At 32.5% G+C, this 16,694-nt stretch overlaps 1 protein-coding gene across 3 annotated transcripts; it reads left to right on the forward strand.

Annotated features, from left to right (window-relative positions):
- Positions 1 to 2,908: 2,908 nt before the first annotated feature.
- Positions 2,909 to 6,671, forward strand: LOC122522928 (macro domain-containing protein CT2219-like). Of its 3 annotated transcripts, none has more exons than XR_006305206.1 (7): positions 2,909 to 3,300; positions 3,390 to 3,507; positions 3,681 to 3,938; positions 4,016 to 4,132; positions 4,214 to 4,422; positions 4,560 to 5,449; positions 5,916 to 6,671. XR_006305206.1 is itself a non-coding variant. In XM_043644344.1 (6 exons), the coding sequence occupies exons 1-6, from the start codon at positions 3,292 to 3,294 to the stop codon at positions 4,644 to 4,646; spliced, it is 798 nt and encodes a 265-aa protein (XP_043500279.1). In that variant the 5' UTR covers positions 2,909 to 3,291; the 3' UTR covers positions 4,647 to 6,671. The 3 variants fall into 3 exon arrangements, 1 of the variants encoding a protein (XP_043500279.1); XR_006305207.1 differs by having other exon boundaries at positions 4,560 to 5,142; XM_043644344.1 differs by having other exon boundaries at positions 4,560 to 6,671.
- The last annotated feature ends 10,023 nt before the right edge of the window (positions 6,672 to 16,694 follow it).

Below are 16,694 nucleotides of genomic sequence, written 5' to 3' on the forward strand. Positions count from 1 at the left end.
CGATCGATAGAAGGGGAGCTTTCAGCATGCGCTGCGCTTTCTCTCTCTCTCTCTCTCTCTCTCTCTCTCAAACGTATACTGTCCGTCCACCTATACAGGGTGTATATCAATTTAATAAGCTTATAATATTTTAACGATTAAATCAAATTAAATACGACAAAATGAATCCTAATCTACATACATGAAATATATATGCGTGCGTATGTATTTAAATATATTATTAATATATGTATTTTTTAATATAATATATTGTATTTATCATTATATTTATATTATATAATATATATGATAAAAAAATTAATTTTTTTAATCATAAGATAATTACACACACATTAGGTATATAATTATATTATCATATATATGTATAAGATAATTTTATTAACATAAATATTTTTAATAAAACATATCTATATTAATTGCTTTGCGTCACACTTATGCGTCATGTTTTTAAAAATATAATTTTGATCTTGCGATATGAAACATAAAATGAGACCCAATACAAATAATTATATTTTAATATAATCGTATAGACACATGCGCGATTGTAAATTTTTAACGAATTAATGCTACACACAGCATTGTAATGTGTGCATTATATTCATTTACGGTACCTATCCTTTTTTTTTTATTAACCGTAAAAAATATACTTCTTTGTTCGGAGAATATTTGTTTTTTTTTTGTTTTGTTTCGATATTTCGTATATTTGATACCACCCTGTATACACCAAACACGAAAGCTTGAAAATATTTCCTTCTCTTTATGCACGATGGCAATGACGTCGTCGCAATCGTACTCAGATTTTCATTCATTTTAACCAAGCACATCTCGGCGTACATTAAACTTCGTTGATGTTTTCACGTTTTTCAAGAACCCTTATACAAGCGTTCTTATCTATCGCTTTTCACTTTTATATTTTCTGTCTGCTAGTACAATTATCTTTACCAGATGATCCAATCGTTGAGAATTTTTTTTACTACCTACTTCAATTCCTCTCTCTATCTCTCTCTCTCTCTCTCTCTTTGTCACTTTTTCGATAAAAAGACCAACAAAAAGAAAACAAGTAAAATATCTATCTAGGTTAGAGAAAGAGAAATAGAGAAAGAAAAAAGTAGAGAAAGAAATAGAAGATATGATTCAAATAACGAGCAACGTTAGATTTGCAATTTAACCGATGTGATATTTGTATAACGAATTAAATTATTCCTCGGAGAATTGGGGTCTCTTATCTTGTTAATAATTAATAATATTTTATAACGAAAAATGGTGGAATATCATTTCAATTATCAGGCATTTATATTATTGATCGAATGCTGGTTTGATTTTCAATATAATAATTTCATGAATTTTCTAACAAAGTGATATATCATTTTAATTGATCACATTGTCATTTAAGTGATAATAAATTAAGAAACAATGCAAATCGTACGTAACTATTGGGTTGCCAACTAAGTTAGCATGGTTACCTTGAATAGAAACCTATTGAAAACACAGGCCCCCCCGGGGGCCACATATTTTAATATCAGTTAAGAATTTAAAGAACAATATTTATTTTCTCGATGTTTTCCATTCATTTTTGATTTTGTTTTCGTTTCGTTTACCGAAAGAAGTATCCCCTTGTGAATTTTTCTCTCTTTCATTCCTACTTTTAAAGAGGAAGGATCACTTAGTTGCCAACCCAATATTATTATTATATGCATTTGCATCGGTAAATAAAATTAATTACCCCTATGTATGTACAATATATATATATATATATAATATTATAATAATAATAATAATACACGCGTGAAACACGCCTACCAATGAAAATCATAACCTGATTTGTATTTTAATACGTAACAAAAATACGGGATAGGATGAATTTATCGTAACAGCTTATTCCATTAGACAGGGAACATCCCACGCGTTGCATGACTCTTATGACATTTTGATATTTTCAACAAACCACGATCGAAATGGTTAAATCAAAATTTCTATGAGTAATTCTCTCTCTCTCTCTCTCTCTCTCTCTCTCTTCGTAGTTTTTTTCTGTCATTATTATTTCACATATTATTCAAGTTATTTGTAGGATATACAATTGACCTATTAAAATATAATATCGATATTATCGATAGTTTCTTTTTATTCGAATAAGTAAATGACAGGAGAAGTCATTTTGTACAGCTAACATAGAAGAATATAATATTTGTTTTCTTTTTTTATTAAATATATTTATTATTATATTTTCAATTTTTCTTCTATCATTTTGTCTCTTTTCAATACTTTTTGATAATACGAAATGCTATTTATATATACGAAATATTTATAATTCTAACATTACGTGCAGTGTTGCGTCTCGATCGACAAAAAAAAACACAAAAGAAGGAATAATCCTTTTCGGTAATAACTTTTACGATCTTCAAATCAACGTTCAAGATTCTCGCCATGCTTAAAATGTTTCTCCGTGTTAGAATTGTAACCACCGTCCACACCCACATTCGAATTCTCCCACGCATTTTCTCGTGACTACCCTTATCGAGTTGTTCTGATAACGTCGCCCACGATAACATTGGGATTATGGAGAAGGGAATTTGATTTGGTTCGTAAAGAAGTAAATCACAAACTTTTCTTACACTGCTAACGCAAATTTTCCTCTTTGACTTTTTTTTCTCTCGAAATGTCTGATCAAATAAAAAGAAATAAAAACAAATTAGAATCATTCATTTGACCCTTGTATTGCATAATCGGTTTCTTTACTTTTTTGGAGGGGGAAACGAATTGCTCCGTGGGTGATATAAAAATAATAAAAGGAAGCATGTTAAAATTTGTTATTCCTTAGCATATTATTATGCAATAAAGTAAAATAAGAAAATATATAATGTGTGAAATATAAGGTGTGCCATTAGATTGTGTTATCTAACGTAATTTGAGACAATTATTCGCAAACAGGGTGTTAATCGATGACTTATCACGAAGATCTTATAAGTTACGAAATTCGACGTTAGATGTCGTTACGAGTCAAAACGATTCCTTGATTTGTTAACAAAACTACCGACAGATAGCGTTTCCAGTGCGTTCTTTTGTGTGTTATAAAAAAAAAAGATAATTAAAAAGAATAAAAATCCCCGCATTTTATACCGGTCACGTTACGATATTATTTTGATATATTTAAGTCTTTAATAAAGTTCATATAATCATATGATAAATCAAATTAACGTCGTTGTATTTGAATCAATCTTGTGATGTAACATCTACGAAAGTTATAAATATTTAGCAATTTTGTTTAGTACCAACGAATAAACACAACTATAAATGCAAAGAGTAAGTGATACATATATAAGGAACGAAATATCATTGATCTATACGTTACTTCGAACAATTTAAAGTGTTAAACGTTTGTATTTTTGTAGATATTTGCTTACGTTCGATCTTTGAATTCAACTTTAATTCAATCATTCGTTCCGTACTTTACAACTAGAACCATGACAAGCAATAATGATACTAAGTCATCTTTTGGTGATACAAAGCGTAAGAAATCTATATCTTTCTATTAGTTTAGTCAGAAAATATTTTTATCACTATTTGTCTTTAGATAAAATTCATTCTCTCATATAGTTTACTAGTTAAGATATGTCAAACTTTTGTACTGTTGTTTTAGTAGAGTATCATAAATGATATATTTTTCTTATGTATTTAATTAGAGAAATACATGAACATGTCGTTAGAAGAAAAAAAGAAAATATTTAAATCAACTACAAATAGCGTGAATCAAATACCAACATGGGCAGAATATTGGTCTAAAAATAAATCATTTATAAGCGTTAAAGTTTCGAACCAAAATGCAAAGGCTGGCATGGAAGTTGCTAAAAAGATTTCCTTTTGGATGGGAGACATTACCACTCTCGAGGTAGATGCAGTTGTCAACGCAGCTAATTCGGTCTTAATACCTGGCGGAGGAGGTATTAAAGAATGGGTTTCAGCGAAAAGTATGATCATACTTTATTTGTGATATTTGAGAATATTAAATGTTCTTCAGTCGACGGTGCTATTCACAAAGCTGCTGGACCTTATTTGAAAGTAGAATGTGCCACGCTAGGGAGATGCCCTGCCGGAGAAGCTAGAATCACTGGAGGATACATGTTGCCAGCTAAATGTTTGTAACATACGTTTATTCCATCGATTTTTTAAACATTTTTCTCCTTTGATTGAGATATTTACAGAAGACAAATTTTAGATGTCATTCATACCGTTGGTCCAATAGGAAAGATACCTGAGGTATTGGAGCAATGCTATAAGAATTGTCTCGATTTGGCGAAAGCATATGGATTAAGAACCATAGCATTCCCATGCATATCTACAGGAGTTTACGGTTACCCTCAAGAAGCAGCCGCCCAAGTAGCCTTGTCTACAGTTACAAATTATCTTATTAATGATATAGATAGCGTAAGAAATATTTAACAAATCTTACATCATTCTTGATAGATACGATAAAAATAAAAAGAATTAATTGTCTAAAGGAACTAGCTCTTCGATGCATACACAAGTATATAAATATATTAAAAATTTTATTATAATTGCAGGTGGACCGAGTAATCTTTTGTCTCTTTCTAAACAGTGATAAAGAAATATATGAGAAATTGTTACCAAGTTATTTTGATCTGAACTGAATACGACTAGCAGTTAAGTTTATATTTAGGTATCATTCAATTAGTTAGATCCAATCAAATAAAATTGTATTTAAATATCTTTAATATTATTCTCATAAAATATTAAATCGAATACAGTGGATTTTCCTTGATCCCATCCGCTGATAGAGATTCCTTGTGACATTAACGTTCTATCTTTCTCTTTCTCTTTATTTACAGAAAAACAGGACATAGTCTCCAGAAAATAAATATTAACATTTCTAATCTAATTAGATTATTGTATCCAAGAAGAAATTTCAATTCGAAAATTCGCGGCATTCGAAAGAAAACCAATGGCGAGCTCGAGTCAGCGATCAAAGCGCCAGAGTTTCGGACGCTGACCGCGTCTGGTATCCAACGACGGCGCGCCGCCATTTTGAAAAATCGAAAGTGTGGTAATGTCTGTATGTGGTAATAGGTGGGGGACTGGGTCGTTAATGTCGATGATCATCTTGTGCGGAAAATCCGTCACAAATGGGTAAATATCGTACATTTTAAAAGTGATAAGGGAAAGGCGGAGAATTTTAATATACTATTCGCGTAATTTCGAGAGTAAATTATAAGATTGTGGGGAGACCGCTGTGGTGGATATGATCGCACACCCATCCTCGTCCTCATCCTCGTCGTCGTCGTCAACGTAGTGATCATCGTCGTCGTCGTCGTCGTCATCGTCGTTGTCGTCGTTGTCGTCTTCGTCATTGTCGTCATTGTTGTCGTCAATGGTTTAGTGTAAATTATAATTTTTAAGTGTTAGTCGTGGTAAACGATAAAGCCGCGATGAGTTAGTAAGTAGTGTCTTCCAATTTCTGGTCGCGTTTCTCTCTTTCTGTTTCTCTTTCTTGCTTGTAACCTCGCAGAAGGTACTCTGTTACGTTCTGTCTTTCTCTCTCTCTCTTTCTCTCTTTCTCTCAGTCTGTCTTTCTTTCTCGGTTAGTTTGATCGGAGGGTGCGCTCTTTCGAAGGTAGTGAGCGAGCAGTGAGAGCGGTCGGTGTCGCGGCGAGAGTAGTACGGGTGTCTTTTCCTCGTACACGGGTGTCGCGACATCGTCGTCTCCTCCCTTCGTATAAAGGAGACGACGAAAAGAAGACAAAAAATAAGAGAAGGAGGGAAATTGGAGAAAGAAAAAAAAAAAAAGGAAGGAAGAGAGAAAGAGTTGAGAAGGACGAGTAATTTCGCGTTACGCGAGTGTGTATAATACGTGTATTAAAATAATCTCGTGTGATATTGGCTGCTGTTGGACGGTAAAATAGAGTCTAATCTAAGGAAAGAGTTGAAAAGTTAGAAAACAGCCGTCAAGAAACCCACAGCAGCACACCACCACCACCACCCAATAGTAGTAATAGTAGTAGTAGTAGAAGTCGTCGTAGAGTCGTAGTAGCAGAAGCAGTAACGAAGCAAGAAGTGAGAACTGGCTTTGCTAGCGTGGATTGAGCACTCGTATTGGATCTCGTGCATGTGTGCGTGGGTCTTTGCCAGTGTGCAGCGGGAGGAGAAAAAGAAAGAGAGAGAAAAGTATAGTCGGCTTGGCGAGGTCGCCGGTGTGCCTGGCGAGAGGAACCCATCGCGTCTTGAGTCTTTCAAGGAGGACTCATCGTCCAACTAGAAGAAGAAGAAGAAGAAGAAGCCAGAAGAAGAAGAAGAGAAGAGAAAGAAAAGGGAAAGAGGAGAGAAGAGTTGGAGCAAAGTGACTGGTACGACAAAGAATACAAATCAAAATAAAAAAAAGAAGAATAAGGAAAAGGATGTAACTTCTAACTCAATATACATTAATACATATATATATATATATCGTTCTTTCTCTCTCTTCTTCTCTCTCTTTTTTTCGCTTGGACGAAGGCGGACAGAGTCCCGTAATCCTGAACGGCCGCCGCCACCGCTTTGTAGGTTACTGACGGACGCACGCGGAGCGAGAGGGAGCTCTTCGCAGCGCTAGCGACACAGAAAGAGACGGGTAGAGCTTCTTTCGAGAGAACAAGAAGAAGGAAGGAAGGAAGGAACGAAAGAAAAAGAAAGAAAGAAGAAAAGCAAGAACGAAAAGAAAGAAAGAAAGAAAAAAGAAAGAAAGAAGAAATAAGTGGTAGAGACAGTCAAGCAAGCAAGTAAGCAAGCAAGCAAGCAAACCCAACCCAGCAGCGAGCGCTAGGAGTAAAGTGTTGAAAGAAAAAAAATCGGATAGAAAGAAAGAAGAAGAGAGAAAGAGTAAGAGAAAGAGGGAGAGAGTAGAGAGCGAGAGCACGGTCGGGTGCGCGCGCGCGCGCGCGCGCAACTACTCTCATACATTCGCACACGACTACCGATGTACGGGCAGCGGCAACAGCAACAGCAGCAGCAGCGGCAGCGGCAGCAGCAGCAGCAGCAGCAGCAGCAAGGTACGCGATCACCACCACCAGCCAGCAGCCGGTTGTCCACCGTCTCGGGACACTCGGAAACCGCCGGTTTTCCGCCTACCTTGCCGTCGTTTTATTCCTCTCACATTTTATATCTATCCTTTTGCTAGTGCTCTCTTTATGTGTTAGTGCGTTATCTTCTCGAGCACACCACCTGTAATATTTCTACTATTATTACTACTATCTATCATTACTACTACACCACCACCACCACCACCACCACCATCACCAACCACCACCAACCACCATACCAACCAGTACCGCGATTGTCATCGTTTGACGACCACTACGACAAAGACGACGACGACGACGACCAACGAGGCGTCGAGTTTGCCTTTTAAATGCAACCGTGATCATTTCCCACATGTTGTATGCATCCTTACGATGACGACAACGACGACGACGACGACGACGACGTGGGTGGACGTGTACGTATCCTTTTTTTTTTGAACACGTTGCTAGCTAATCCTTTTTAATATCTTATTTATTGTTTTTTTTATTTTTTTTTTCGAGACGGTTTAAAACGAAAGTGCCAAGACAACGGCGATAATTTACTTCTCTATGGCAATAATTTGTCTTAGTTGCGCGGTAAACACATTTAAAATCAATTACTAATATATTATGCAAAAAACAACAACGATAATAATCAATTAAATTACATATTGATGAAATTTAGTATATCGCGATAGACAATATAATAAAGTTGCTGCTTAAAAAGAATTGAGAGAGAAAGAGAGAGAGAGAAAATGAGAGAGAGAGAGAAACACACACACACACGGTAGATCGTGTGCGCTAAGAGTGAGTGTATAGATATATATGTGTGTGCCTATGTGTATGTGTATCCATATATAATATGTCTTCTTCTTTTCTACTCTCTCTATACGTGTGCACGTCACTACTAGCCATCCCAGTAAGTAAGTACCTACAAAATCGTTTGCCTCTCTGTGGAGAGTGCCGCGTGCGTGGAACTCGAGCAGTTTCTCGAAGCCGGTAATACAGGGAAAAGGAGTGGTGAAGGGGACAGGAGAGGGATACAAATATCTATATATATATATTTAAACGACGTGTAGTCAGAGAAGCTTGACAATCTCACGGAACAACTTGTGACGTTTGGAGCTTTTTTTTGCTTTCTCTCCTTGTTTTTTCTTTTTTCTTAAATTTATTTTTGATTTATTTAAGAATTTTTTTTTTTTTTTTTTAATTTTCTTCCAATCTCGCTTCAGTAAATTGTATCGGGTTCGTTCAATATGTACGTTAACAAGATTTTTATTCCGAGTAAAAATAAATGACGAGAATCGTTATGGGAGAATCATATCGTAGGAAGGTAAAATGCTGCTTATGGGTTGTTTCCCCCCTTGTCCACTTCTCTTTCGATCCTTCGAATCGACGAAGATTCGATCGTTTCGTCCTTGTATGGTTCTACGGATCGGTCCGAACAACGCGCCATCTGTCTTTCTGTTCTTTCTGTTCTTTCTTTCTTTCTTTCTTTCTTTCTCTCTTTCTCTTTCTCCCTTTCTCTCGACATTCTTCATCCTTCCTTTTCTTTTTCCACCTTCTCTTCTGCCCCCTCCCCTTTCTATTTCCTTCTCTCTCTCTTTCTCTTTTTTTTGATTTTTTTTTTTTTTAAACTTTGATATAATACTTTTCGAACTACAAGGGTTGGCGTAATTTATATTATTTACCATGAAATTTTTAAAGTCAGTTTTCACGAAGAACTTACACCTATAATATGTTAACTACTAACTATGATTTAATTATATATTACTAATATTCGTTCGGAAACACTGAACCAAAGAAGAAATTTATTTTATATCAAATATATGTGACATAATAGGATGAGACATAAGTCACTTTTCTAACGAATAACTTTGAACAATTTATTTTTATATTTTTTTATATTAATTTCTTTCTATTTCTAATAATTCTGTATACTCGCAGTATACTACTTACATTTACTAATGATCAATTATATAAAACGATTGTTTTATCAACTGTTTGTTCGTTTCAATTTGATGATTTTTGTGCACAAAAGTTTGGCAAACTGGGCTTGAGAATGGGAAGGGGGGTACAATTTTGATCTTATCCTGTATATGATTTTTTTTTTTATAGTTGCTATAATTCGACACCGTGAAAGATTATTTAATACATACACACATACCATTGGTCGTCCGTTAACCCAGGAAGACGATCTTATCTACGTGTTTTCCACGAGGTGCTCCGAAAAAGTCTATGTGATTCCTCTTCCTCTTCCTTCTTTTTTTTAAACGGAAGAAGACGATTCTTTAAGTTAGAGTGAAAGAGTTGATAGAAAGACAGAGAGAGAGAGAATGGATAGGTGGAAGAAGTTAGAAAGAGAGAGAGAGAGAGAGAGAGTAGAACAAAGGCAATTTCGACGGTCAATACGCTCCTCCTGCTATGCATGTGTATGTATGTGTATGTGTGTGTATGGATGTATAATACGCTTACGTGCTAGCACGTTCTCACACATACACATGTTCGTAAATATCCCTTGGAGTTTCTAAACGTCTAAGCCTTTGCTAGATTCTCGACCCACGTTTGATAAAAATACCTTCTATGTATAAAACAAGCTTAACTTTTTGTTCTAACTATCTTTCCTTCATTTTGATTAAATATAATTTATAATCTATTGAAAGTTTATGTTTCAGTAGATTTCCGAAGCTAAGTTCGTTAAAAACAAACCTTCCCTGTTAATCGTACAATTTTAAGAATATTTTCTATCTGTTTTCCTTTTTTTTCATTTTTTTGTCGGTTGGTAAAAATTAATATCGCGTGCATTGGAAGTAATTGTAAGTTATGATAATTAGTTACACGGGAGTCCTTCATTTTTACAAGCCAAATTATGATAAATAAAAATGGAACTTTCAAATTACGCGATTACTAAATAAAGTTAAACATTATTCGAAACAGTAATCGATCAGAGATATTTTTTTTTTTTATAGGAGAACGAATTTTAAATGGTACATAACAGATTATAGAAATGGCAAGAATAATTGTAATATTTAAAGTGCAAGTAAGAACAAAATCCTATGTTAAATAATAGAAATTTGAACGTGATAATGAATAAACTTGCAATCCTGTTCTGATATTCAAACTTCAGTTATATCAATTTCATTTTTACACGTTTAACGGAGAGATATACACGTGTCGTGATTGGCTGAGTGAATGAAGCAATATAAGATACATCTAATAGAAATTTTTGGTTAAACACGTTAACAATCAATGTTTAATGTGTCGTCTATCCTGCATTCGATTCTCATCGTCCGTTCATTCGTTCAAATTCGTTCATTTATTTGATTTGGTGCAATGCAAAGACCAGATGCACCTGTCCCATCGAGTAACCATTTCTATTTCTATCTTCGTATCCGGATATATGTGTTATATATTTATTTAGTGATCCCATTACAATAATCTTTCATTCGTCCGATTAATAACATCAGAATGCGTTTGTCGCGTAGTATCATTCCAATCGAAATCATTTTCGCAAAGGTACGCCCACTTGCTGCTGCTGCTGCTGTTGCTGCTTTGCACATTGTGTTGTTAGTTTCATAACGATGATCGAAGCATTTTACGATGAATTAATATTACTATGCTCGAGAACAAAGAAAACGTTTTTCGATCGATCAGCAACGGCATATAAATTATATTCAACAACAAAAATTTATATCATTATTTATACGTAATTACCTATTATTATACGTTATAGAACTTAAATTATTAGTAATCGTACAAAATTCAATGTACAAATTGATTAATAGAATAGCATATTGTGTTTTCAATTGTAAAATATAATTTCGAGTATGAAAATTTATATTAAATTTAATTTATAATATTTAAAAAAATATATATATAGTATAGTACATTAAAGAAAACAAATAATTTTGATACAAATATATTTAGAAGTATAGAAAAAATATGATATAATTTATAATAATATTAAAAAAAAACCCCATTAATTTACATATATTATTAATATATTATTATCATCATCATCGAGTATAGGAAAAAAGATGATATAGTTCGAATTGTAGTAGAATCAAATGAAAAGGCAATGAGTTTTCCCTGATCAATTTCCCCCCTACCCACCCATCCCCTCCCTCCTCCTCTTCCTCAAAGGACTATCGGTAATGATATCGATGTCTTTTAACGGTCTCCTATCGATCGCAAAGCTGAAACCGTTACGAAAGCGTACGATCAACTGCGTTCTCTCGGGTTTGCTGTTGTAACATTCATTCGTCGATTCTTCGTGAGTAGTATATAGAAGGTGTATATATTTCTTCGTGTCTCTTTTTCTCGTTGGTGTTGAATCGTTAAAACAAGTCGTGTTAAACTCGTTCACCGCGTAGTTTCGAACCGGAAGAAGAAGAAGAAGAGGATCGAGAGATCGACCGATATTTCTTTTTTTTTTTTTCTTTATTTCATCTTCTTTTTTTTCTTCTACTTCAATTTTCATGTTAGGAGATCTTTGTATGTTCGGATAAAAGTGTTACGATAACATTTCAACACTCTTTTTTCTTTTTTTTTTTTTTTTTTTTTTAATTATTATATTTCGTTTTACATACGAAAATTTCGATCGATGTAAATCTTATGATGGGTTCGCAAAAAGGTTTCTGGATTTCGTTTCGTTCAGCACAACAGTTAGGATATTTAAAATAAATGTAATAATTCTAATAAAATGTAAACAAAACTAGAGAGACAGATAAATCTAATGAAATGTTTGATCAGATGTTTGATTTGTTTATTAGTTTTGTTATGATGCTTATGCGCGATGTTTAAAATAATTATATTAATTAATAAAATTAACACAAATATATATATATAATTTTAGAAAGAGGTAGGGAAAGAGAGTGAAAGAGAGGGCAATGTTTGATTAGGTGTTCAATTACGTATGTGGAAATAATATTATTTGTAAATGATAAGATAAAAGATAAATAACGAAAATTAATCAATGTTTCATTACGTATGTAATAATATATTATGTAATTTAAAAGATAACTAACGAAAATTAATTTTTCAATATATATATTTATTTAATTTAATTTTTATAATTATATATTTGAATATGAATATATTAAATAACACAACTCTCGTCTCTAATTTGAGTTGCAACATCGAACAAACTTAGGTAGCATCATTTTGTTCGTATACAACAAAATTTGGATTTTTCATATATCATTAGGATTAAATTTATTCACAATTTAGATATATTATGTGTGCGCTGTGTGTGTGTGTATAGAATTTTTTCTATAGAAAGAAAACGTTGATGAGATCGAATTGGAACAGTTGAAATAAACTGTGTGTGTGTTAGGGGAGGGGAGGGGAGGGTTTAGGGAGAAGGGGAAAATACCTTTGATATCGTAAACATAGATCATCCGACTTATTGGTACACCGGTGTTTACGTATTTTTCTCAACAACGTCTAGTAGAATCCTTGATACTATAATATCCTTTATCAGTATCACATCATCATTCGAATCATATATCGAAATGTAACCACTCGCGATGGAAACGTTATCGAAAACGTTTACGATTCTATTTACGTATATAATATGTGTGCCTGTATAAAACAGTATAGTGAACATTTTTTCTTCACGCGTTACAGAGGTTGTTTTTTTTTGTTTTTCTTCATTATCTTCATTGCACGTTCGATAAAGACAGGTGAGATTCATTTAAGAAAAAGAACATTATTCTTTTCTTCTAGTATTATATTTCATCGATTTTCACGTACACATATTCGCATCAATTTTCAAGCAATTTTCTTTTATATATATGTATATATATATATAAAACCGATTTAGTTAAGAAGAAAGTAATCCTACTCGATAACGTTGTTACCGATGTTTTATCGGTTAATTAATTAATCGTATCGAACGTGTGTACACATTTTCATCGAGTGACCAGGTTACTCGTTATTCTCTACTTTCACAACTCGACTTTACACAGAAACATGACGTATGTATATATGTATATCTATGTATGTATATGTGTACAAGGTGTTCAATTTCCATATATTTAAACCCCAATCCATGTAATGAATTATAATTATTATTTATACGATTAGATATGTGTAACAAAATAATTATTTATTGAAAAGTATCAAATCGTATGATTCGTGTCAATCATTATAACGTGTAATTTTGTTGTTTTTCAAACATTAACGATATAAATGATGTTTGATCGATTAGGATGAGACACACCATGTATATGTGTACATACGTATCTGTCTGTGTATGTGTGTATGTGATGTGTAATCATATTCGATCAGCAAGAAAGTCTGTTTTCTTAAACGAGCATTGTTCTATAATCAAACTATGTATATATATATATATGTGTGTGTGTGTGTGTGTGTGTATACTTCTATATAAAACAAACAAACAATCGTTTGCCAGCTCGAAGCAAGAGTAAGACACCTTTTATCGACACCTGCTTGCTTGTTCTCTTAGTGTTCTTAGTTTTATCGTAGTTCCTAGCGACAAAGATGATCGTTTAACGAGTATATAAGAATAATGCACCTTTGTTTAAGAGAGAGAGATACTATTAATTAATTAGGCATTGCAAAGTTGCAATTAGAGTGTTAATTGGGTCAAATTATACCTAGAAAATTAATGTACCGTATCAGTGATATAAAATTGAATTTAATTTAAGTTCAATGATTTCTTTTTCTTTCTTTCTTTCTTATTTTTTTTTCTTGTTTTTTTTTTTTTAATTAACAAGATATACAAACAGCAGAGTTTTATTTATTATTTTGATTTAAGTTATTTTCTTTTTTTCTTTTGATCGATTTTAATTTTAATTTTTATTTGATTTGTTATGTTTCAAATGATTCGTTTGTTCTTCCATTTCATGATAATAGTTTTTACAAAATAAAACTTGTAATTTGATTAAATAATTTTTTGTTTCCAATTATACGCATACGGAGGATTAGAAAGTTTGTTTGTGTGGTATAAATTGGCTCATTTAACGTGTCCAATTGAAAACACGTTTCCCTTCGAAGTTACCCTTTTTCGTTGGATTAAACATTCGTGTGATTTTTGATACGACTATCTATCGATTAGAGCAACATCACGTTGCCTTCAAATTGTTAAAACATTTCACGTTATAATCGCGTTAATAATTATTTTCTATGGTTACAATCTTTGACGCAGTTGCGTTAATAAGACGATTAATTAAGCGTCGCGTATTTAGTTACAATTAATTAGCGTTAATTACCGGCCAATTCGAGCACGTTACTTTCTAATAAATGTGTCAATTTATTTTTTCTTCTCTATCTCTTTTTCTCTCTCGTAGAATTTCTGATTCGTTAATTAATTCCAGGAATATTTCATTATAATCATGTTAATTATGCCGATGTTAAGCCTTTGGTTCCCATGAAATTCCATTATTTCGATAAACAATATTCCGATATACGTTACGGTAGAGTAGATGCTTTGACACGCACTCCCCCTCCTCTTCTCTGTGTTTATGTGTGTGCGTGTGTGCGCGAGTGTTCCGTTGACCTAGTTCTAAGGGACGGTCTAGGACCTAATTTTGCGTTTACTCCGAGTACCCTAGATTCACTTTTCTCGATCTACCGACCGAGTTTGTGCTTTTCTTACCTCATCTCTCTTTTTTCTTTCTCTTTCTCTCTTTCTGTTACATCGAAAAGAGTTTTAAGTAATTTTCATTGGATCTTTTAATGTACTAAAAGCATACACAAATATATGTCCCTATTACGTGTACACCTTGTGACACACAAAACTACTAACACAAATTTCATTTTTATTTAATAATATCTTTTTTTTTCTAAAAATTTATCTCCCAAGTTTTTAATGTTGAAATTGAAAATTGACAAATATTTCCAATCGTTTCGTACAAAATTAGTAGAGGATGATTTTTTTTTAATCAACCAATGATTAGTAGGTATACTTCGTGCAATTTGTTTTTTTAATTCTGTCGCATTTAACATACATTCTTTTTTTTTAGATTTGAAGTAAAATATTTTAAACGAAGAGCAGCACTTATTTTTTTTTTTTAGATTCGCAGGGAACGTTGTAGGAGGATATAATTTACGATTGTTTTTTTTTTTATAACAGTTACTTTACGTACGTAAATGGATTCGCTTATGGTAATTGAGTGATTTAAAAAAAAAAAAGAAAGGAAAAAAAAACTGTACCATCTTTTCTAACTGTCCTTTTTTTTTCTTCTTTTTTTCCACTCGACTCGGCTACTTTATCGCCGCGAAATTTCTCTCCTCGCGCAGTATTAATAACCTCGAATCGCGATTTACGTCACCCTGGCAGACTGGTGTACTGACCGGCCTCGAAAGCTTCTTGCATAATGCTTTTAAAGATGTTGCTCGCAGATATTCCTTGTTCCTTGCTTACCTATATATGTTTTTTTATTTCTTTTTAATTTATATATGTGTGTTTCTTTTCTTTCTTCTTCTTCTTCTTCTTCTTCTTCTTCTACTTCTTCTTCTTGTATTTGAATTTAATTTCTAGCCATATTTCTCAAGGGAGGAAAAACAAATTCGAACTAAACGTAATTCCGTGTAATTTTTTATTCGTAACCCATTTGTGTATTATTAAATGAAACTATAAAATGAAACACTTCATTTGCGAATAAGAAGAAGAAGAAGAAGAAGAAAGAAAGTATGATAAAAAATATATAATTTTCCTTGCCGAATCGATATACATATCTCGAACTTCCTTGGCTGGAAATTGGTATTTTATTTCACTTCCCTAAAGTTCGGTTTCAATTTCTTCCATCGAATCGATAGAAATAAATTAAATGTTTTCTTCTCGTGTGTTAGCTTCCTCTCTTTCTCTCACGCTCATGCTTTTCTTCTCTTTTTTATTTCGACAAGTTTAGCATAAAAACATAAGAATTAGTTCCAATGACAGATTATTAAATGAAGTTTTTATCAATCGATCATAGTTCGATTTTTCGAATCGGTTTTGTCAATGTAAAATTACATTATGTCTAATTTTGTGTTTTCGTAAATCATTTTCTTAATTAATTTATATACAATCTTTAATTGACGTCAATTAAAAATTTGAATAATCTAATTCTAATGACAGGCAAGAAATTCTATACAGAAGTAAATTAAGTTTTTGAGGTGTCTACACATCTACACACACATATAAGAAAAAGAATCAGGATTTATTTGATTGAATGTTTCAGTAGGATTTCTTTTTTTCTTTTTTTGATAAATTTCTTTATCGTTAAATTCGTAAAGTATTTTCTTAATTAATTTATATATAATCTTTAATTGACGTCAATTAAAAATTTGAATAATTTAATTCTAATGACTGGCAAGAAATCCGATACAGGAGTAAATTAAGTTTTTGAGGTGTCTACACATCTACACACACACATAAGAAAAGAATCAGGATTTATTTGATTGAAATGTTTGAGTAGGATTTCTTTTTTTTCTTTTTTTGATAAATTTCTTTATCGTTAAATTCGTAAAGCATTTTTTTAATTAATTTATATATAATATTCTTTTTTTTGAGTAGGAAATTGAGGTGTGAAGGAATTGAGTAGTGAAATGTTTGAGTAGGATTTTTTTTTGTTTTGATAAATTTCTTTATCGTTAAATTCGTAAAGTATTTTCTTAATTAATTTATATACAATCTTTAATTAC

Source organism: Polistes fuscatus, unplaced genomic scaffold, assembly GCF_010416935.1.
Source record: "Polistes fuscatus isolate 324 unplaced genomic scaffold, CU_Pfus_HIC Scaffold6, whole genome shotgun sequence".
Classification (NCBI taxonomy): Eukaryota; Metazoa; Arthropoda; class Insecta; order Hymenoptera; family Vespidae; genus Polistes; species Polistes fuscatus.